This window comes from Hemicordylus capensis, chromosome 5, assembly GCF_027244095.1.
Source record: "Hemicordylus capensis ecotype Gifberg chromosome 5, rHemCap1.1.pri, whole genome shotgun sequence".
NCBI lineage: Eukaryota > Metazoa > Chordata > Lepidosauria > Squamata > Cordylidae > Hemicordylus > Hemicordylus capensis.
The window spans coordinates 205,393,350-205,416,070 of NC_069661.1; the positions used below are offsets into that span (position 1 = coordinate 205,393,350).

Genomic DNA, 22,721 nt, shown 5'->3' on the forward strand with positions numbered 1-22,721 from the left:
CAACAGTAAGGTGCCCTCTTGTCCACTCCCCACGTACCCCTTTAGAATTAGGGATCCCCTTTGCTTGTAAAGGGAAATACTTACCAGATTCACCTTTACAAGCATAGCCAAACTGGGCTGAACTGGTTCAATCCTAACCAGGCCCAGTTCAAATCTGGACTGGCCCCCTTGGGTGGGGGGAGTCTGGTTCGGCTCGAACTGGTCAAATCAGGCTGGTTCGATGAGAAGCTGTTCTGCACCCCGCTAGTGGAAGAGAGAAAGGGTAAATAGTTTTCTCTTCTCAGGAACAGAAACAGGGCTGCCTGGGACAATAAAGACCAGTCACTCATACATGGGTGACATCTAGATTGGGTTACTGCAATGCACTTTATGTGGGGCTGCCCTTGAAAATTGTTTGGAAGCTTCGGTTGGGCCACAATGCTGCCGAAAGGGTGCTCGTGGGCATTAGTCACTTCTCGAATATCACACCCATCCTGCAGCAGCTTCACTGGCTGCCAGTTTGTTTCTGGGCCAAATTGAAAGTGCTTGTTTTGACATTTAAAGTCCTATACAGTTTGGGGCCGCAGTATCTGTAGGGCTGCATCTGCCCGGGCCCTTCACTCATCATTTCAAGCCCTGCTCATGGCCCTAGCATTGACTGAGATTCATTTGGCAGGGACAAGAGATAGGACCTTCTCAGTTGTGGCCTCTCAGCTCTGGAATGCCCTCTCATAAGAGCTGCGCCAGGCTCCCTCTCTTAGGATTTTTTAAAAAGGACTTAAAACCTACTTGTTTAAAGAGGTTTTTAAATGCTTTTAACTACACTTTGATGGGTTTTTAATTAGAACTTTTAAAACTGATTTTATTCTACACTGTTCTAGTTGTTTTACTTTTTAAAATGTTATATTACTCTTATAGTAGTAACAGAAAAGCAGTTTTGTGCTGGATGGGTGGGATATAGATAGTTTTAATTAATTAATTTACTTACAACAATTAATTAAATTGCACCCTAGGCACCAGGGATTTATCAAGTCCTAATCTATATCTTGATTTCGATAATCACCAAAGACACATTTAGTTGTGTAGGAGAATTTAGTTGCCATGCCTCAACACTACAGTACCCTTCAGGATCACTGATGTATGAAGTGGAAAAAATGCAGGAGCTGAAAGAACACCGAGTGTTTCCAAACAGAATGCATACTATCCTTATTTATTACATCAATCTGATAACCTTCTTCAAGGCTGAAATTCTCCAGCAGCAGTCTCTCATTTAGGACAAATTCTGAGCAGACAGATTTACTTGAGTGGTCAGGCTAGTGGAAAATTTCTGCTGACTCCCTCAGACTGCACAGAGTGATAAAACTATTGTCTGCAACCCCCAAAATGCAAACAAATCCAATCATAGGAGAAATCTTGTTAAGGCAGCACCTCAAACTAAACACTACAAATGCAGGCAAACACATCGTTAAATTAAACCCAGCACCAAGAGAGGCCCAAACTATCTTAATTGCTCTGAAATAAATAAGCAACTCTACAAGCACCAAAGCCTTAGTTGTCTTTAGCTTTATCGCCTGTTGCTGATGACAGAGTTAGTAGGTCCAGTGGAATTTTATACCCAATATAAAATATGATAAATATGATAAAATATGATAAGTGTGGTTTATGGAACATGTTTAATCTCATCTGTGTGACTAAAGCTTCTGTCAGTGATTTATAAGAGAAGTTTTGAAAGCTTCTGCAACAAAGGCAGAACACTGCTGATATTTTAACCACAGATAACAGAGGAGGAGTGGGACCCATGTCAGAGTCAACCATCATGCAAATATGTCTGTACCAATGCTAACTAGGTTGATACTAGCCAAAGTTAGTTTTTAAGCAGAGTTTGAACTAAAGATCTAAAGCTGGTTAATTTTAGTGCAGACATACTACTAAATCATGGTAAACAACGGAAGAGGGGAAGGAGAGGGGGAATTCATTCAGTGGACAAGGGTGGAAGAGGGTGAACCCATATTTCTCTCCTGGTTAGGAGAATACACGTTTTCTCTTCAGCACAGTTAAGAGGCTGGCTGCATGATGTTTACACCAGGCTGCAGACTGGTTTTAGTAGCTTCTTAAGAGTGCTATAAATGGGGAAATCATATTTACATCTATCTTTGATTTTATTTCCTCTTCCTTTTTTCACGTTGTGATTTATCTCACAGCTCACTTCACAAACTATTTTTTCCCTCCCTCACACTCCATTTATTTCCAGGGTAAACTCTCAGCAGCATTTGGAATCAGTTTGGTATTTGCATGGTTTCTTGGAGACCATGGGGGGTCTCCAACCAATGGGGGGTGGGGGAGAGACTTCTTCCTAGTTTTCTCTCCCAGCTTTCAAAACTGACACCACACCTTGTTATAATTCCTTACTTTCAACTTTCTCTCAGCATTCCCTTTAAGTCCTGACACCAATCACTTCTCTGATAGAACTATGCACAAGTCTCCCCACAGGCATTGCAGAAGCTCATTTTACTTATCTCATTTTCATGAGCCAGAGAGAAACTTCGGGGAGGAAATGATGCTCAGTTCAGCATATCTCCAAGCACTGCAAACTGGACAAACTCTTATTCTGAACCAGCTGACCATAGACTTTGGTGACATCACCAGCTGTTTCCTTCTTATATTGATTTTGCAAGCTATGAGAAGAAAAGTACTATGCATGACAACTGTCCAATGCCAAGAAATTATCTAATGTGTTACGTGCCATCTCCACTGAACCTGCACTAAGTATACACTATATTATCAAGAATATCTAAACGCAATAATTCTGTTCTTATTAAAGCGGCAATTAAGATATGTAATATAAACAAAGAAAGTAAACAGAGAAGTGTAGGAACTCTACATGCTTAAGGCTATATTACCCCCAAATAGACAGTGTAGTACACTGTTCCCTCCAACAGGGATTCCCAGAAGTTGACTACAATGCCCATCACACCCAGCTGCACTGGCCTTTGGCTGGGAATTCTGGGAGTTGTAGTCAACAACATCTGGGAATCCCTGATAGAGGGTACACTGGGGTAGTGTAGTGGTTAGATCAGAATTTGACAAATCCCAGGTTCCAGGGAGCCATAGTGCCTGTACCAGGATATTCAGAATCATTTAATAAAATATTTATTTGTCCCAGGCATCCTTGCTTCTGTTCTAAAAGAGAAGCCCATTTACACCCCCCGCGCCAGCTCCACAATGTTCATTACGAAGTCCAGTCATTTTGCCAAGTGTCTCACTGTCTGGCTCCTAGATCCAAAGTAAATTAGACAAGACCGGGCTTAGAGTTTTTGAGTAGAACTGGGGAGATCCTAGTTCAAATCCCTGTTCAACCATGAAACTCACTAGGTGACTCTGGACTAGTAGCTTATCTCTTAGCCTAGCCTATTTCGCAGAGTTCTTGTGAGAATAAACATAACCACATACACCACACTGGGTTCCTTGGAGAAAAAGCAGGATATAGAGGTGCACCTAGATAATTTTGGAGCTTGGACCTAAGGGCCTTTGGAGCACCTGCCCCCGCCCTCATCTATATGGCAGGATATAGACACAAATAAATTTCACATATATCCATGGAGCAACTCTGGGACAAATGACAAGAGTGCAGCCTTGTTTAAGTATGACCAAATATCATGATAACTGATTGAATCTTGCCTTACAGGAAGTTTCTTACTGTTTAACATGACCATTCTGTCTTATATCTGCTCAACAAACCAACAATAAAAGCAGCTGAGCAGCATGATTAATCTACCACTCTTAATTCAATTAAGATAGGCAAGAAATGGTGTTGCTGATGCAGGTAAAAGAGGGCTACTAATCTAGCAGATGGGCAAACACAAATATGAACAATGCATCTCTGTTTGGAAAAAGAGAAATCTGAGTAATACTCACACACAGAAACCTTTCATTTTAAAACCAATGATTTTCCTTAGTTTTCTCAAAAGAAGATGGTTAAGGAGAATGAAGTACTGATGTTGAGCAGTTCAGAATAAGAGTCTAACAAATGCCGCCTGATATTTACAAAAATGTGACTAAGCTTGTGTGATTTTGATTATGAGGCGGTATGCCTCTGCAAAAGGAATCAAAGGTCACAGTTGAATTAGCATTAAGGACTTTTAAGCAACAAATATGCCCAGGCAAGTATTTACTTCACAGTAAAGAATGCATAGGTGGGGACAGCTATCCCAGAGGACAATTCTCCGAAGACGGATTTGCACTTTTGGTTCTGCGTTCCTACTGCCTAACACAAACCCCAGGACTTTTGCTGTGTGCTAGAAGAGCCTTAATGACATCTGACAAAGTCCAGAGCTGAGTTAGATAGCAAAACTGTGTGTCAACAAAAAGTCAACTGTCCGATAAGAACAGTCACTTGGGCTTCACTTCTGCACAGACCTAATCCCAAGAATGACAGCCAGCAAGGTTCAATGGAAAGTCAGTGTTGAATTTGGACAAGGCATCAAGTTCCAAACAACCACTGATTGTGGCTGGGGATGATGGAAATTGTAGTTCAACAACAGCTGGGCTGCCAAGGTTGCCTACCCCTGCCTTATATGCTTAGAGTTGTCTTTTATGTCATTCAGAGCATCACAGTTGCTTCTGTGGCTGCTCTGAGGTCACTCCTGGAATATATCTTTTGCCCACATGGTTTGGGCCACATCCAGACTAGTTAGTGATAACCAAGCACCATTGAAACCAATGAGTCTAGTGAGCCATGACTAACTTTAATCTCATTAATTTCAATGGAAACTTAGTCATGACTAATTTAGTTTAGGGATGTACTGAAATGCAAATCCCTCTCTCACAACTCTAGAACTGGGGGGTCATCCCATGAAACTGAAGAACAGGAAATTTTGGCCCGACAAAAGGGAGTACTTTTCACACAGTGCATAATTAATCTATGGAATTAATTTATGGAATTCACTGCCATGGGATGTGATGACGGCCATTAGCTTGGATGGCTTTAAAAGGGGCTTAGACAAATTCATAGAGGATAGGTCTATCAACGGCTACTAGTCTGGTGGCTATAGGCCACCTCCAGCCTCAGAGGCAAAATGCCTCTAAATACCAGTTGCAGGACAGCAACAGCAAGAGGGCATGCCCTCACCTCCTGTCTGTGGGCTTCTCAGAGGCATCTTGTCAGCCACTGTGTGAAACAGATGCTGGACTAGATAGGTCTTGGTAGGGATGTACATGAATCAGTTCAGCATGTCCAGTAGGGATGAGCCAAATCATTTCAGTTGGGCAGGGAGCAGTAACTTTAAGCATGAGTAAACCAGGTCCTTACCTGCTCCTTCGCTGCTCAGATTTTCTGGGTCCGGCGCTGCATCACTCAGAAGTCCGTGCATGGCCGCAGGGCTTCTCCCAGCAGCCTGCGCATGGTGAGGGGACATGTATGACCACTGTACATGCACAGTGGCCATGTGCATGGTCAGCATGGTGTTGCTGACCATACACAGGGTCACCACACATGTTCAGTGGCCATGTGTCTTGCGCCAACGTGCACAGGCTGCTGGGTGAAGCCCCGCAGCCGTGTGCAGACTTCTGAGCAGTGCAGCACCGCACCTAGAAAAGTGGAACGGCAGCGGAGCAGGTAAGGACCTGGTTTACTCATGCTTAAAGGTACCTTTCCCCTCCCCGCTGAAACATTCATTTACATCCATAGGCCTTGGGCCTGATCCAGCAGGGATATTCTTATATTCAACATGGTTTTCTCTATAAAGCAACATTTTAGCCAAAACTGCACTTATATGAACTTAAGTTATTATATGGAAATCTATGCTGCTTATTTCCAAATAAATATATTATTGAGACCTGGGTAGCAAGCATTGTGATAGCAAGCATGAATTGTCCCTTTTACCAAGCAGAATCCACCCTGGTTTGCATTCTGATGGGCAATTACATGCAGGTGCAGTCTACTGTAAGATATTCCCTTTAGGGGATGGGGCTGTAGCCCAGTGGTAGAACGTGTGCTTGGATGCAGATGGTCCCAGGTTTCCTCCCTGGCATCTCCAGGTAGAGTGGGGAAAGAATCCTACAAAAAACCTTGACAGGCGCTGCTATCAGTATTAACAATACTGAGGTAGACGGCCCAACGGTCTGACTCTATCTAAGACTGCTTCTTATGTTCCTATTTGTATGTTATTTGTTTGGGAATGGAATGCCAAACCTCCACCCAAAATTTCAGAAGAGTCCTGCTGGCCCAGAGCAAAGGCTGTCTAGAAGCCAACCAGATACTTCTGAGAAGCCCACAAACAACAGATGAAGGCATGTCCCCTCTCTAGCTGTTGCTTCTCTGCAACTAGTATTCGGAGGTATCCTGCCTCTGAACCTAAGAGGTAGCATATCACCATCGTGACTTGTAGCCAATGCTATACACGTCCACCATGAATTTGTCTAATCCCCCTTTAAAGCCATTTGTGTGAGTGGCCATCAACACATCTTGTGGCATTGAATGTCATTGAGCTGTTTACACCATGTGAAGAGCTACTTCCTTTTATTTATTTATTAATCTATCTATCATATTTCTATACCATCTGACATGTGCATTAACCTAAGTACATAAATTAAAGCACAACAAATATGAAAAGAGGACAAAATGATTAAAACATTTTTTTAAATATATAACCAATTAAAATTAATTTAAAGCCTAAGAAAACAGGTGTGTCTTACGGGTTGTCTTAAAAATAGCCAGAGATGGAGAAACTCTGGTTTTAAGGGGGAGTGAATTCCAGTGCCTCAGGACAGCCACAGAGAAGATGGGCCAGCCCACCAAACCAAACAAGCCGGTGGTAGCCACTGGACCTCCCCAGATTATCTTAATAGGTAGGAGGGTTCAAGAGCCCCTGGTGGTGCAGTGATAAAACTGCCACCCTGTAACCAGAAGGTTACAAGTTCGATCCTGACCAGGGGCTCAAGGTTGACTCAGCCTTCCATCCTTCCGAGGTCAGTAAAATGAGTACCCAGAATGCTGGGGGCAATATGCTAAATCATTGTAAACCGCTTAGAGAGCTTTGGCTATAGAGCGGTATATAAATGTAAGTGCTATTGCTATGACAAAGGAGGCACTCTCTTTTGCCTGTCCTATGTCTCCTGTCAATCCGCTTCCAATATCTTCAGACTCACACTGATAAGAAAATGAGATCAAAGACATCAGGAACAAAAGATAACAGAATGGGATTATTTAGTGCATTAGCAAGCAGCTCTCACACAAGTTTTTTTTTAAAAAGAAGAAGATCAACCATCAAAGAGATTAGCTGCAAAACAAATGAATTCAAATATTTTTAAAAATACAGTACAAAATTCTGCAAATCACTAAACACTGTATCTCTGCAGCATATTCTAATCTAAAACAAAGTGTTTTTTCTTCCTAATTTGGGCCATGACATAAAAATACACCTTTATTTGCTTTCTAAATCATGATGAAACAGATAGAGACAAAATTTTAAGAAAAAGCAGTGCCAAACAGAAAGCATGTCAGATAATTAGGCAAAGAAATAATATTTAATAGATAAATCCACTCTATCACCACAGCAACATCTGAACATGGATAACTGCTCAAGTCCACTTCTTAGTTTTATGAAGTGACAGCTGGGACACCTGTAACTATACAGATTCCTGCTGTAGAGGATTCATAATCAAATCAATTTAAACTACAAGGAGTCTTTCACAGCATATTAAAAAATATACTCAAGTATCATGGCACAGTTGCCCAATGATGTGGTGTTCTATGTAACTCAAATGCTTGCTACATCTTCTTTGAACAGCAAAGGTGGATCCAATGAGTTGTCACCTTACCTATTTGTGTGCCTCTAGATTTTTGTGTCTCACACAATTACAGTCTACACATTTCTGAATTGCTAGATGTAGAACAGAAGCATACAATTAAAAAAACCCCAAAAACTTTCTTGCCTGGGAAAACAAGCAAAAACTGGTATTTGGAAGAAAATTCCTTGTTTCGGGTAGCACCTCATGGTTTTTCAGGACAACCCCCAAAAAGAGATTGAGAAAAAGCTACCAACAGATAAAGAACAGTGGGGGTTCTTTCTATTTTAGTGGGCACAAAATAGGAATAAGTTTGGATCCATCTACATCAGCCAGAAAACCAGAAGCTTTGTTTACTCCCGATTGTTACAATCCCAAGACAACGAGGCGATTTTACCACCGAAAAACAGCAAAACCCCACCAGCCAGCCACAACTGCATTTCACCCTCTGTTCTCAGGCTAGATTCGGTCCGACAGAAAAGTATTCCATTAGAAAAGTTATTACTGAATCGGGTTTTTTTGGGGGGGGGGCACCAAAGGTGATGGGGGAGGGAGAAAGGAATTTAAAAAAGGGGGGGTCAAGACCTATGGGCGTTTGGTTTGGCTCCTTCCAGTAGCCGGACTCATCTCTCCTCCTCACCCACCCCATGAGAAAAAAGGAAACAGAATGAACAGGACTCAGGTCAGGAGCACAGACAATGCAACAAGCATGGGAACTGAAGGAGCTGAACGTCCAGCTCAGAGGAAGTTGTCTTAAAGGGAGGAAGACCCCAAGTCAACCCCATCCATCGCGCCCTGCTTCAATGGAAGAAAAAGAAGAAAAAGAGAGACTGGATACGGGAGTAGGGAGGAGTTTCCTTGTATTGTGCATTCAGCCGCTTTTGTTATTCCATCTTGGCCAGCTGCATCTGGCTTGGAGAAGCATCTAAGAAAACTTCCCCACAACTTTCCTGCGCGTCCCGTCGGGCACTCACCGGCTAAGCTCATGGTGCCTCCCTTCCCATGCGCCTCTCCTTGCTGCCTATCCACGGCCCCCGTTTTTAAAGCACAGCGGCCCCTCTCAGGGCTGCTGCGGAGAAGCAGAGAGTCCGCTCTTCCGTCCCGGCGGTCACCGAAAAGAGTAGCTCGCACCTCCGGCTCCTGTTTAACATCCCCACCACTGTTAAGAGAGAATGGCTGGCTGGCTAAACGAGCCCCGACAGCCACCAGCACTCAGCAGAGTTTCAAGCTCCTGTGGACAACTTCCAACACAAAGGGCCCCCTACAGGTCAGAAGCCGCCAGCACAAGCCTGGGCCGCCAATGCTGCGCTCTGCTCTCTACGAGTTCACTCTCCAATCAACGCTGTATAAAAAAGGACGCTACGTCTCGCCGCGGTGGCTTTTGGGAGTTGTAGTTTTCTGATGCCGGCGACTGGGCCATACGGGGAGATAATACGGCGGGCGCTTGGCGGACTCGCTTTCCCATCGTGCCTGGAGAGCGTGGCACGGATGGCGGAGAAGGATGACACCGGAGTTTGACGACGAAGTGGTGTTTGAGGTGGGTGCGGAGGGGAAGGGCGCAGCGAAAGGGGCTCTCGGCTGAGGCCTCTGGGTGCCCGGAGGGGCCTGACGCCGGCATTCCTCCTAGCCTTGGGCGGTAAAATTGGCTGGGGCAGCCCGCAGGGTGGGGCGAGCAGAATTGCCTCAGGGCCGCGTTGGGTGCCTGGAGGCAGATGGAGGTGGCGGCTCCCTCCGAATGGCCAGCCTGAGGCGCCTCTGGGCTTGACACCTCACCCCGAGCCGGAGGGGCAATCTGAGCCCGGGTGGCAGCGGCAGCAGCAGCAGGGGAGGCGAGGCGTAGACAAAAGGAATGGCATGGCTCAGTCTAGCATTGCCAAAGCTGACTCAACCTGCTCTAGGAGATTCCACCCACTCAGTATTTTTTCCGGTTTTTTACCCCCACAATACCACGCTATCTCTAGAAGCGCTTTCAGTCGTCACCTGGAGAGACTGACATCGAATCCTAGAGGGTTCGATATCGCCCAGTGAGTGGGGTGATGAAGAGGCAGCAGGCTCTAGTTGAGGCTGCTCCAGAGACTCCATGCTCGCAGTTCGCCTCCAACTTTGGGGGAATTGCCCTTTGTTGGCCTGACAAAGAGCACAAGTATAATTCTGAGGTATAATTTAGAGTGGTGCGTGTCAAAGGGAGAGGGATTTTTGGTTGGTTGGTTTATCATATCTCGATTGATTGATCGATTAAGTGCCATCAAGTCGGTGTCAATTCTTAGCACACAGATAGATAGATTCTCTCCAGGATGATCTGTCTTCAACTTGGCCTTTAAGGTCTCTCAGTGGTGTATTCATTGCTGTTGTAATGAAGTCCATCCACTTTGCTGCTGGTTGTCCCCTTCTTCTCTTTCCTTCAATGTTTCCCATCATTATGGACTTCTCAAGGGAGCTGGATCTTTGCATAATGTGTCCGAAGTATGATAATTTGAGCCTGGTCATTTGTGCCTCGAGTGAAAATTCTTGATTGGTTTGTTCTATGATCCATTTGTTTGTTTTCCTGGCTGTCCATGGTATCCTCAAAAGTCTTCTCCAGCACCAACGTTCAAAAGCATCAATGGTTTTTCTATCTTGGTTCTTCAAAGTCCAGTTTTTGCATCATAGGAATATAGGAAGCTGCCATATACTGGGTCAGACCATTGATCTGCCTAGCTCAGTATTGTCTACACAGACTGGCAGCAGCTTCTCCAAGGTTGCAGGCAGGAAACTCTCTCAGCCCTTCTTGGAGAAGCCAGGAAGGGAACTTGAAACCTGCTCTTCCCAGAGTGGCTTCATTCCCTGAGGGGAATATCTTACAGTGGTCATCCATTCAAATGTAACCAGGGTGGACCCTGCTTAGCTAAGGGGACAAGTCATGCTTGCTACCACAAGACCAGCTCTCATCCATAGAGTGTCACAGGAAAAACCATTGTCTGAACAATTCTGATCTTTGTAGGTGTACACATGTCGCAGCATCTAAATATCCTTTCCAAGGCCTTCATTGCAACATATTTCCATACTGCCTGATATATACATCTCTAGATAGTGTTTAACTATGGGGTGGTGGCGGTAGAAATGGCAGTGTGGATTTCCGCTCTGGTGTAGACTTAGACACACACTCTCCTTGAAATTGTCCTTTTTTCTAATTTGAGGTAATGTTAGTATTAAAACTTATTTTCAGAATTGTGTTCACATATACAAAGGGGGAAATTCCACTTACTGTGAAAGATGGAAAGAAAAATATTCCTTTAAAATATTTGTTTATGTGCAAGAAGACCAGGTTCTCTGTTGGTGGGACCTAGGTGGTGGAGGTGGCACATTACAAATGTTGTGGTCTATTTCCATGAACTTGGATGAGGTAGTTAGGTGCGATTTCCAATGCAAATAGAGTGCAGCCTCTGAAAATATATGCAAATATCTTGTACTTTGGTGCATGTATACAATAACAATAAGCACACAGAGCATCTTTTTCGGAGATGAGGTAGTTCTAGAGGCCTTTGTGGAAGTATTCTGTAATGGGTAAATAATAATTTGCACTCCTCAGTTCCCTGAAGGGTAAGGTATCAGCTCCCTTTTAAAAGAGATAGTATTAAAGGCTTGTAGTATTTTTGTGATGTCTGTTTATTTGGAAGTGTGCACGTTTAGTATAAGGGAAGAGATAGGCACTCAGACAGACTGCTAATATTTAGATTAGCATCAGTTTCACAAAAACAGCATACTCTTGGAGTCTTTGTCCAGCTCATTCTTGCCAACCAACTGCAAAAGCCTTTTACTGTCTTCGGAGCTGGCAACTTGTTCCCTTCATTCCTTCCCCAAGCACATGGGATATTGGTATTAAGCAAACATCTCCCACTAATATTACAAAATCCTTGAGAGAAGATCATTTTACATGTCCAAATAGGATATTCTTCTTCCTTCACCCCATCCTGCATTTTCACATACTTGTCTGACATTTCAGTTCGGTTGCTTCATTTTAAGCTCAATATGTTCAAGACCAGATTTCTCATCTTTCCAAGCCTTCCTCTTCTGGTACTGTCGTCATATCCACTCACAGTGTCACCACCCATTTTGTTAAACAGGTGCAAAGCCTTCTCTTTGACCCACTTGTCTCCTTTATACTGCATATTCAGTCTGTTACCTCTCCCTTTACAATATTGCAAAAATATGCCCCTTTCCCTCTGCTCCTTCAAAAAAGCTTATGCCTTGGTAATGTCTTGACTACTGCAACCTTCTTTTTCACTTGGCTCCTTTTGGTCTCCTTGTCTCCAATAGGGATGTGCACAGAACTGCAGAGCTTTGGTCCGACGCCGGTGGGGGTGGCTCTTTAAGGGTGGGGGAGAGTACACTTACCCCTTCCACCACTTTCCCCCCGCCAGCACTCCGTTAAGTTCCCCAAATCCATGGGGCGGCAGCATACCTCCCTGCCGCCCCTTCCCCTGTCGTTGGCCAGAAATAAGCAAATAACGTTGCGCATGCACCTGCATTGCACACACACGTGACGTGCATGTATGACGTGTGCAGAGGTGTCGGACCGGCAGAACCACTGGTTCTTTGATCTGGTTTGGAGGCCAATAAAGGGCCTACGAACCGGTTCCATGCACATCCCTAATCTCCATACAGCATTCTGCTGTCAAAATTCACCTCTCTCATCACACCAACTACATCATGCCCTTCCTTAAATCCCTTCCTTGGCTCCCAGATCCAGCACAAACTCCATGTCTTTACCTTCAGTGGCCTTGATCCTCTGTACACCTTAGCTCTCCTGTCCTGTTGTACTCCTACTAGCTTCACCACTCTCAATCTTCTGATGGTTTTGAGGAGAGATTGTGAGGCACTCCAAAAGGATCTCTCCTGAGTGGGTGACAAAATGTCAAACGCTGTTCAGTGTAACGTGATCCATATTGGGGCAAAAAAAAACCCTCAACTTCATATATATGCTGATGGGATTTGAACTGTCAGTGACTGACCAGGAGATCTTGGGGCCATGGTGGACAGCTCGTTGAAAGTGTTGACTCAGTGCATGGCAGCTGTGAAAAAGACTAATTTCATGATAGGGATCATTAGGAAGAGGATTGAAAACAAGAATGCTAGTATTATAATGCCTTATAAAAATCTATGGTGTAGCCACATTTGGAGTACTACATACAGTTCTAGTCACCATATCTTAAGAAGAATATTGTAGAACTGGAAAAGGTGCAGAAGAGGGCAACCATGGCGATCGCAGGCCTGGAGCACATTCCTTATGAGCCAAAGCTACAATATCTGGGGCTCCATAGTTTGGAAAAGAGGCAACTAAGGGGGGACATGATAGAGTTGTATACAATTATGCATAGAGTAGAGAGAGTGGACAGAGAGAATTTTTTCTCCCTCTCTCACAACACTACAACTGGGGTAATTCCATGAAATTAAAGGTCAGGAAATTTAGGACTGACAAAAGGAAGTATTTTTTCACACAGAGCATACTTAATCTATGGAATTCTCTGCCATGGGATGTTGTGATGGCCACTAGCTTGGATGGCTTTAAAAGGGGCTTAGACCAATTCATGGAGGACAGGTCTATCAGTGGCTACAAGTCTGGTGTCTATAGGCCACCTCCAGCCTAAGAGGCAAGATACCTCTAAGTGCCAGTTGTAGGAGAGCAACAGCAGGAGAGGGGCATGCCCTCACCTCTTGCCTGTGGGCTTCTCAGAGGCATCTGATGGGCCACTGAATGAAACAGGATGTTAGACTAGATAGGCCTTTGGCCTGATCAAGCAGGGCTGTTCTTATGTTCTAAAGTCTCCTGCTCCCTCAAATAACTCTACCCTTTCTCTTTTACAGTCCCTTATACTCGGAACTGCTTCTTGGAATATCTGTGTGATGCCTCCTCTCTTTATTCCTATAAATCCCTTCTTAAAACCCACCTTTTCTGTGAAGCCTTCAGCACAATGCCTTAGTCTGCATTTCTTATTGTAGTTAAGCTCAAGTATGTGCAACTGAAAGATTCAAGCAATCTTCTGTTTACCTCTGCCTGTTTACCTCCTCTTCCTCTATTGTCTTGTTTCACTGTCTAGATTATCAGCCCCTTGCAGCAGAGATGTGTCCCCTAATCTTTTGTAGAGCACCATCTATATAGTGTCTATCTACATGACACTATATAAACAAATATTACTACTACTACTGATACTAGTACAGTATACCTATTATAACAACCCAGGTTTATTCATGAAGTGTGTGCTACGCAGGGCAAACAATTAATACGTAGCCATATTCACAACCTATATTAGTCGGAGATCATATAAAGGGAATAGCCTGTTGGAGTAGTTCCATAACTGGAAAGCATACTGTGACTTTGTCTGCCTTGTAGTAGTGACTGCTGAGTTACTCTATATTTGGTGAGCAAGTCTGAGTTTTGTAACAGCTCAGTCCTGTGCTCAAGCTAAGATGGATCTCTCTGCATTTTGCTTGCATCCATGTCAGTAAACTGGTATCCTGCCCCTTGACTTGTCTGTTTGCTATGCTATCCTTTATTCTCTGCATAATCTCTTACACTAGTGTAATGTTTGCAATGCACCTTACATACTATATGCTAACATTGGTAGTCAAATCTGTAGGGGGCAGTTTGTGCCTCTTCCACAATTTCCACTATTTTGCCCTGTTTGTGATTTATATAAGGTATTGTGATATATATAAGGTATTGCACAATTCATTTCCAAGGTCCAGAGAAAGGAGCTAGTCTTCTAAGGATATGCATGGACTGAGGTTCATGCACTAGCTCGGTGTTGAGCTGGTTCAGATGAGGGCTGAACTGGTTCAGCACCATAGGGAGCAGCATCTTTTTTTTTTTTTTTTTTAAATAAAGTAGAGCAGGCTCTTACCTGCTCGTGCCCCATGCGTGCCATGTGCATGCTGGCGCCGCATGAATGCCCTTGGGACAAACACTGCCATAGCAGGACGGGGAGCTGCATGCAGCAGCGCGGAGCAGGTAAAGGCTTGCTCTCCTTTAAAAACAGACAAACAACCCACTCCCTTCTATTGTTCCATCTAAGGCGTGTGCACGCACTCACACACTTCTTGATGTCCGCTCAGTTAATTTTAGATCCCGCTCATGTTGATTCAGGAAGGCCCCATTCTGAATGCATGTGTGCACACACTGCCTTGATACTGCCACCCAGAACTAAATTCATTCCACACACAGATGAAAAAAATTAGAGAGAGCACTGCTCCCTTCCCTGCAATGCCAAACTGGTTTGGACCTCATCTGAACTGGTTCGGCCCTGAACATCCCTACAGCCTTCTTGCTACACTGGTGCAAACTACAGATTAATACCCTTGCATTATAAGATTGTAGTCTCAAGCAGTTGACTACATACTAATGCTACTTTCAGCTTGCTCAAACCACCTGTCCAAAGTCATGCTTATTCTTGTCTTAATTTTCAGTGTAATAGCAAATTGACGAGCAGAACAAAAAAAATCTGGCAGTCTTCACAGTTTTCTGCAGTTATTTTATGAAATTAGCTTAACGGGCTTCCCTACTGCAACCACAAAGTTTTTCTTTTGTAACTTATTCATGAGGTATCTGCTGATAGTAGAAACACTGTTTACATACACTCAGTGATGCTGATGTTATTCATTGGAGATAATGGAAGCATTTGGCAAGTAAGTGGGAGGATGCTTATGGTGCTAGGCTAAAACATTTCAAAGTATCAGTATTATCTTGACCCTTCTTCCTCTGTGTGTGCATTGCTTTTTCTTCATGTGTGCTTTTGAGCGGCAATGACATAATATTAAATTCCAGTATCTAATTTACATAAACCTTATTAATGTCTTTTTAAGAGAAATTTATTAAGTTGCTCTTACAGCTCAGCCCAAAGCATGTTTACTTGGAAATAGGCCTCACTGAAGTCAACAAATCCTACAAAACTTGAATTGTGCAAGCAACTGGTTTTCTCTAATATTAAATATGGTTTTCAAAGTATCACAAGGAAAATGTGCAGTTAAGTGTTCTGGAGGGCTCTCTATGTAAGCTTTAAAGTTTAAGACTACTTACTTGCAAGTAAGCCCCACTGGGGCTTATAGGACTTATTTCCAAGTTAGTGCACATGGGATTGCAGCCTTAAACTTTACATAAAGTACTAGAGAACAAAGCCCTTCAAAGTGCTTAGAGGATGTACCTTTTCTTTGTGGTGCTTTGAAAACCATCTTAAGTTCTAATGGAAATCAGCTGCTTACTCAATAGAGAGTTTTGTTGACATAATCAGAATTTTTTAATGCACATTTGTCTCTGCATGTCTTTCAGCAATTATAGTGATTAGATTTTTTGGGGGGGGTGATGATTTTCTGACACTTTTTCATGGCTAAAAATTAAGAGTGGTCAGCCTTGAAAGGCTGGGATTGTTTGACATGTTTAATATAGCTTAATTTTGAGATACTTGTTTGTTTTACAAATATTTTCTAATACATGAAAATGTAATTGGTAAAAATATTATTTTTAGTTGAACAGCAAATAGTCTGCCATTCTAATGCTGGATAAATGAGAAATTGTGTGTGGGATAAATGAATAGCTGCAAAGTTAAAAGTAACCATTTGGACTGAACCACAGGTGGTAGATTAAATGGTAGGTGCTTCTGATTTATCAAGCCACATGCAACTTAAAAAATACGGGGAGGGGGGAAGGAGCAAGGGATGCCACTAATTTGTGAAACACAGTCATATTGGGTGACATCCAGACTAGCATTGCACTAGTGCAACAAGGTAACTTGCACACACTTAAGAAATTTGGGGATCTGCACAAAGTTGTTTCATAACCACTAGTGGAAGATTTTCTCTGGGACATATACAGGGTTGTGCTATGCATTGTGCAACTTGTAAACATATTCTGCTAGCACAAGGACTAATCTGGAACAGACATTCCTTTCTCACATAACTTATTTGTGCTATGCTAGATCAATAGCACCATGCCTGCGCAACACTAGTCTGGTTGTAGGCCATTGCCTTTCAGACTTCTTATTATTTATTTTATGTATTGTGTAATAAATTTGTATACCACCCACAACCGAAGTCTCTAGGTGGTTTACAGCATTTAAAACATAAAACTTTTAAGCCTTTTAGTAGGCTAAATAGGTCTAATGAATCTTGGAGGTGTTAATTTGGGTTTTTAAATATATTATTATTATTCTTTCTATCTGGCTGTTTTTTTCTTTGCATTTGTTCCAGTTTGATTTGAGCATCTTAAACATATGTAACCAGAGCTAGAACTGGTATTCTTCATGAGGCCTTAATCTGTGCTTTGAAAGTTTCTACTGGAAATTCCACATGTGAATCATCGTATTTGACTGTATTTGCCTTTTTTGCAGCTGTATGGCTTTGTTAGTCATACGCCAACAGTGCAATCCTGTGCATGTCTACTCAGAATTAAGTCTCATTTATTTCAATGGGATTTTCTCCCTAGTAAAGCTGCATTCGATTGTGACTCAAGTAACCCAGCATTACTCCCCCCATTGTTATATTCGGCTAGCAAGCATCCTATAGATTATAAAATGATTCATTATAGCCTTTGAATGTATGATGGTAAAGTGCAAAAAAAAAAAGGCTACAGTAGAGATTAAGGTATAAGTAGTATACTGTGTCTGTTTCTGTTTTAGTGAAGAAATAAAGAAATCATACACTCAGTGACTGACATCCAGAGACTAAGTTGCTCATGAGCAGTCATACTGATATTAATAGGCCATGTTGTTCATGACTATCTTGTCTTATTAATTTCAGTGGGACTACTCATGTGTAATTTAGTGCATTTTGAAAAATGCATTCAGGTATGCTCTGGGTCAAGCAAAAACTAGAACAGAGGGGAGCAAATTAATTTTGAATGTAGAGATCATATAAATTTCCAGAATTGCTCTTGTGTATTCCTCCAAGATGAGATTTGTGAATAACTTGCTGGATGATAAGCAGGCCAACCTGACTGAGCCAGGGCAATATGACTAAGACCTTTAAATACAGTTGCTTGGAAAGACTTTGCAAGGAATTTTATGTAATATTGATGGACATTTTTTTCAAGCAGTAGCTTCCTAAAAGCCTTTAAGAATCCATTAACTGAATCTCCACTCTTTCTGTCGTACAGTAACAGGAGAAATTACAGAATCCTAGTGAATTGCTGGCTGCTTCTGCTGATGATGCCAGTAAAATGCTGCCGTGCAAGAGCACAGATGCAGTTTTTCTTATACTTTTAATTTTCTGCTCCAGTCACCCTGGAGAGGCAAATGGAAAGAAATGGGGAGGTGGGAGAAATTCTCTCAGATGCTTTGGGAGACTATCTAAGAGAGAGGTGGGATCACATTTTTCAGGAAACAAGAATTGTAAGTCTTTATTTTATTTTTTTAAACCATCATTTCAAAATAAGCTTGGCTGCCTTTCTTTCAGCCCCTAGATGAGTTTGCATTGGCTTCAAGTTTTTGCCCAAAGATAAAATGTTTGAAAGATCGAGAGAAGTTTAAGGCTGTAGCTGGGAGCTGTTTTCTTTGGTTTATATTCTAGCTCCTGATTTACTATATTTAGTTTTCCAGTGGTTTTTAGAAAGGATATTATGGTTTATTAATCTGTATGGGGGTTGTACATTGTACTCTTTATATAGTTAAGAGCTGTTAAAAGGGTAGACCCACAGGCTATATAATAGGGTGGGAGTGAGAGGGAACCTTAGAGAAAGCCTTAGTCATTTCCTTTATAATGCATCAGCAGAAATTACTTAGGTATGGCCTTGATTCTAGCAGCTATGGTAATGAGTTGGCTATAACTACTACTGTTTTTGTCTTATTTTCAATTTCATTTGTTGTAATGGTTAAATTATATTGTAAAATATAATATAGTTTTATTATAAAATCAGTGTGTTAAACAATGGTAGATCTAATTAATCAGCAGTGAGTTAAATATTCCTAAACCCATGTTTTTCTGGTAAAGGTTCTAGAAAACCTTTACCTGAAAAGTCTTCTTCCCATGAAAACTTCTGTGTTTGCTAATTGTTATCTGTTAGCCCTGTATATCTTTTGTATTATAGTTTTGATAGGTAATTCAGTTGGACAAGGGACTTTTGATCTTTTTAGTAGGTTAGCTAACTGGTCCCTACAGTGGATTTTTAACCAGCGTGGTAATGCATGACAGTAAGTATGAAAACAAGGCTAGAGATGGCATCAGGGCATGTACTATTATTGTTGCCCTTTTTACTGTATACGGTATTCTATAATAAACAGTGCATTTACTGTAACAACAACCTGATAGGGTTGGTTAAAGAGAGTTGTAACTATTCCAGGGCTTTTTCAGTATGTACAATGTGCATGATTTGTAGTTGGGGTCTTTGGAGACAAAATATATGAGCGTCATGTTGCTCTTTATCCTACTGTGTTGCTCAAGTTTTCTGAAAGTGGTTCCTTTCCCTTTGGGAAGTTTGTATGCCAGCTCACAGCTTTAAAAAAGAATAACAACATGTTCCTGGGAACATAGCAGCCTTTCATCCTACAACTGCTGCTGATTGTTGTAGGGGCTTAAACCCCCATCCACCCTATTCTGTAGCTGGAAGAACAGTGGCTGGGGTGGATGTGTGAACCTCTCTACCTTCTAGTAATATGTGGCTGGGAGAACTAATTCACAATATTGTAGTAATGGAATGAGCCACAGAATTCTCACTTGTGTGTGACTCAGCCCTCTGAGGGTCTCAAGTTGGCAATCCTATGTTTCCTTGGCTCCTCTGCCTCACAGTATACAAACTAATTCATTTGCTTAAATGTTTCTAATAGCATACAAGGCTGTGAACTCTTCTTTCGTCAGGTTGTATGTGATGTGTTTTTTTTTTTGCCCCTCCTTTTTTCCAGCTCTGTACCTGCACCACCCACTGTTTCCTCGGGCCTCCACCTTTTAGCTTGTTGTCTATCTTCTCATTTCTTTGGCTAGACTCTCTACTTACTCATCACTCCTGTTTCTTCCTCTTACCTACCAACAATATCCAAACTCTCTTTAGAGTCTATATAGGGTAGTGGATGTGTGTGTTTTTGTTTTTTTTTTACAGCTGTGTCAAGAAATATGCCACAGACAAGCACTTGATAGGGTTGCTATGAGGGCCTTGGAAGGGATATTTAGATGCTGGAGGTGGCCTATAGCCCTCAGACTAGTAGCCATTGATAGACCTGTCCTCCATGAATTTGTCTAAGCCCCTTTTAAAACTATCTAAGCTAGTGACCATCACCACATCTCGTTGCAGAGAATTCCATAGATTAATTATGTGCTGTGTGAAAAAGTAATTTCTTTTGTTAGTCCTAAATTTCCTGGCCATCAAGTAAGGCCTTTCTTCCATAGGCTAATTGTGGTTTTTTCCTTATGTTGAAGGAGTCCACCACGACAAATGATTAAAAGCTACTTTAAAAGAACTCAAACTGCAAATATTTGGATTAAACCTTTTCTTTCTCATGTAACCTTGGTTTCAAGATATTACATTATTTTAATGTTAAAACATAAAGCTAAAGCATGCCTTATTGTACTTTCCCTTGAAGTAAATTAATCTGGTATATTAAGTTATTTGCTCGGAAGTAAATGAAACTGTTACAGTTAATTCAGAGCATCAGTGATACTTAATGAAATATTTCATAGTTGCTTCCCAACATGGAAAACTTCCCACCCCTTTAAAAATAGTAAGAGCACTTTCAGGTGTAATTGCTATGCTTTCTCTGGGAGTTTCTGATGTATAACTGAGTCGTATTAACTATAGGATTGGATGTAAAGGTATGGCTATGCTGAACCCTCCAAAATTAATGGCATGAAATTGACAGGTTTCTTCCTCTTATGCATTCATTAACAGATATATCTCTGCTTTAGGTCACGAAATGTTTTGTGATCATTATTGTGGAAAATTCCAGAGGATAACTCTAAACCTTATTCCCTTTGGCTTTAATTATTTATTTAGTATATTTATTTAGTACATTTGTATCCCACCACAAACTCATGTATCTGGGCTGTTTATAATAAACATAAGACAAAACAGAAATTAAAATATTAAAAACAGCTTAAAACCACAATTGTGGTTAAAAGCTTTAAACAAAACAATAAATTCTCAAGGAATTCAGCATGCTCTGTTTTTAGCATAATGTTTACTATAAATAGTTGCTTGTGCTTAGACTTTGTACAGTTAACTAATAAGTGGAATAGATAGAAATGTTGCTCTGTCCACTTCTTAAACCACTAAAAAAGGTTCTTATATTCTGGCTATCATGTTGAAAGTAAAACTACTTTTAAAGACACAAGAACAGGGCTGAGGGACGGGGGGGGCGGAGAACAGTTGGTAATCCAACTAGTTAGAAGCTATGGAAGCTATAGATGCAAGTGGACATAGGATTGCCAGGCCTCCACTTTAGTGCAGCAGCTTTACTTATGGCAATGTTTTGATGGGGAAAGCCTACACCTGATTAAATTATGTCTCTACAACATGTTGAAACTCTTAAGAAGGCAGTGAGATCAAAGCGCTGGTATAGTGTAGTAGCTACAGATTGGGAAGTCCCCCGTTTGAATCTCATCTCTACTGTGAGTTCACTAACGGGTATCAGCAAGCGACTCAGACCGACCCCATATTTGACATATTGACCTGTCTTACAGAGTGCAGCTATGTCTCAGGCATTCTAAGCTTCCAGCAAATCTGATGTTTGAACCTCAAGGCCATTTCCAGCATTTGTACAGCTAACTACTATACTTTTCCAGATAAATATACAGCTAGTTTTATTAGAAACTTCTTGTGGCTTTATTTGCAGGTTCCATTACGATACTGTTTTTGTGTGAAGTCTCCTTTTTCTTATTAAGCTGATGCTAAGCAAACATAACCCCTCCCATAACCACACAGATGCCCTGCTAAGGCATCTACTACCTTTTTTGTGCTGCTCTGCATTTTGCTCTGTTTCTTTTCTGTGATATAGAAGCCTGTTGTAAGGTGCTCCAAACCTGAACACCAGAGTGTTTGTCTCATTGGAGCAGCTGTTCCTACCCTGCACATGAGCAGAACCTGTTCATGCAGTGAATCAAAGGGATTCAATGTTTCCTTATAGTAGAACTAAACTGCTTTCCAAAATGTTATGCCGTGATGTAGTTATACAGCAGGAATACAACTGACTTTAAGGAGCATTACCAGTGTGCTATCTTGAGATTACTTTCTGTTTCTTTCAGAAAGAGTTCATCCATTGAATGTTTAAAAAATGTATTTATAGTACATTTGAATAAACTAATGGTTGTGAATCTAAACATACAAAAAAACCCAATTAATTTACATCTTTTACATTTTAAAAAACAGAATTCACCACTTTATCAGTACTTACAAGACTTGGGACACACTGATTTTGAAATATGCTCATCATTGACACAAAAGCAAGAAGGATGTACATCCGAAGAGGGACAGAAAGACATGGCTGCAAGTGTTGTTCAGCAGGTAAGTACTCAGTCTGGCAATCCAATTACTATATAATATTTCTAGGAAAAACTCCAGTCTCCGTTTAGCAATGTTTTCCCTTCATTGCTATATAGTAGATGTCATGAATATTCTGTTCTTTGCATGTTAACGCTGTTTAAAACAGTAGGTGCTAGGTCTATGCTGATCGGGAAATCCAATAAGCATATTGTACCTATAATACCCATATCGTTGTTGTTGGCAGTAATTGCGAAACCAATAGCAGAGGGCCCCGGAGAGTTCAAACTCTGATAGAACTCCTCCTATCAGTTCTAGAATGAAACATATTTCTGATATGCTTATCAGAAACGTCCCCATCACATGCAAAGTTCAAAAAGACTCACTATTGCTGCTCCAGGTCATTGCCACCCCATTGCACCTTCAGCCACGGTCTCTCTGCGGCTCCGGCTGTGCTGGGTTGGCCCTGCTGGCCCTCATACTGCCGCCACTGCCTCTGCTCCAGGGGGCCACTCTTCAGGGCTGC

General features: G+C 41.8%; 2 protein-coding genes across 4 annotated transcripts in view; one reads left to right on the forward strand and one right to left on the reverse strand.

Moving 5' to 3' along the window:
• Positions 1-9,074, reverse strand: part of FGD6 (FYVE, RhoGEF and PH domain containing 6) — an 89,010-nt gene extending 79,936 nt beyond the window's left edge. The window contains exon 1 of the mRNA XM_053252043.1: positions 8,739-9,074. Coding sequence (XP_053108018.1) covers positions 8,739-8,751 — 13 coding nt within the window. The 5' untranslated portion in view covers positions 8,752-9,074. The remainder of the gene's footprint in view (positions 1-8,738) is intronic.
• A 64-nt stretch (positions 9,075-9,138) lies between these two features.
• VEZT (vezatin, adherens junctions transmembrane protein) overlaps positions 9,139-22,721 on the forward strand; it is a 71,943-nt gene continuing 58,360 nt past the window's right edge. For 2 of the 3 annotated variants that reach the window (XM_053252049.1, XM_053252050.1), the window contains exons 1-2: positions 9,314-9,920; positions 22,085-22,219. In XM_053252049.1, coding sequence (XP_053108024.1) covers positions 9,801-9,920; positions 22,085-22,219 — 255 coding nt within the window. In that variant the 5' untranslated portion in view covers positions 9,314-9,800. The other variant, XM_053252051.1, reaches the window with a different exon arrangement.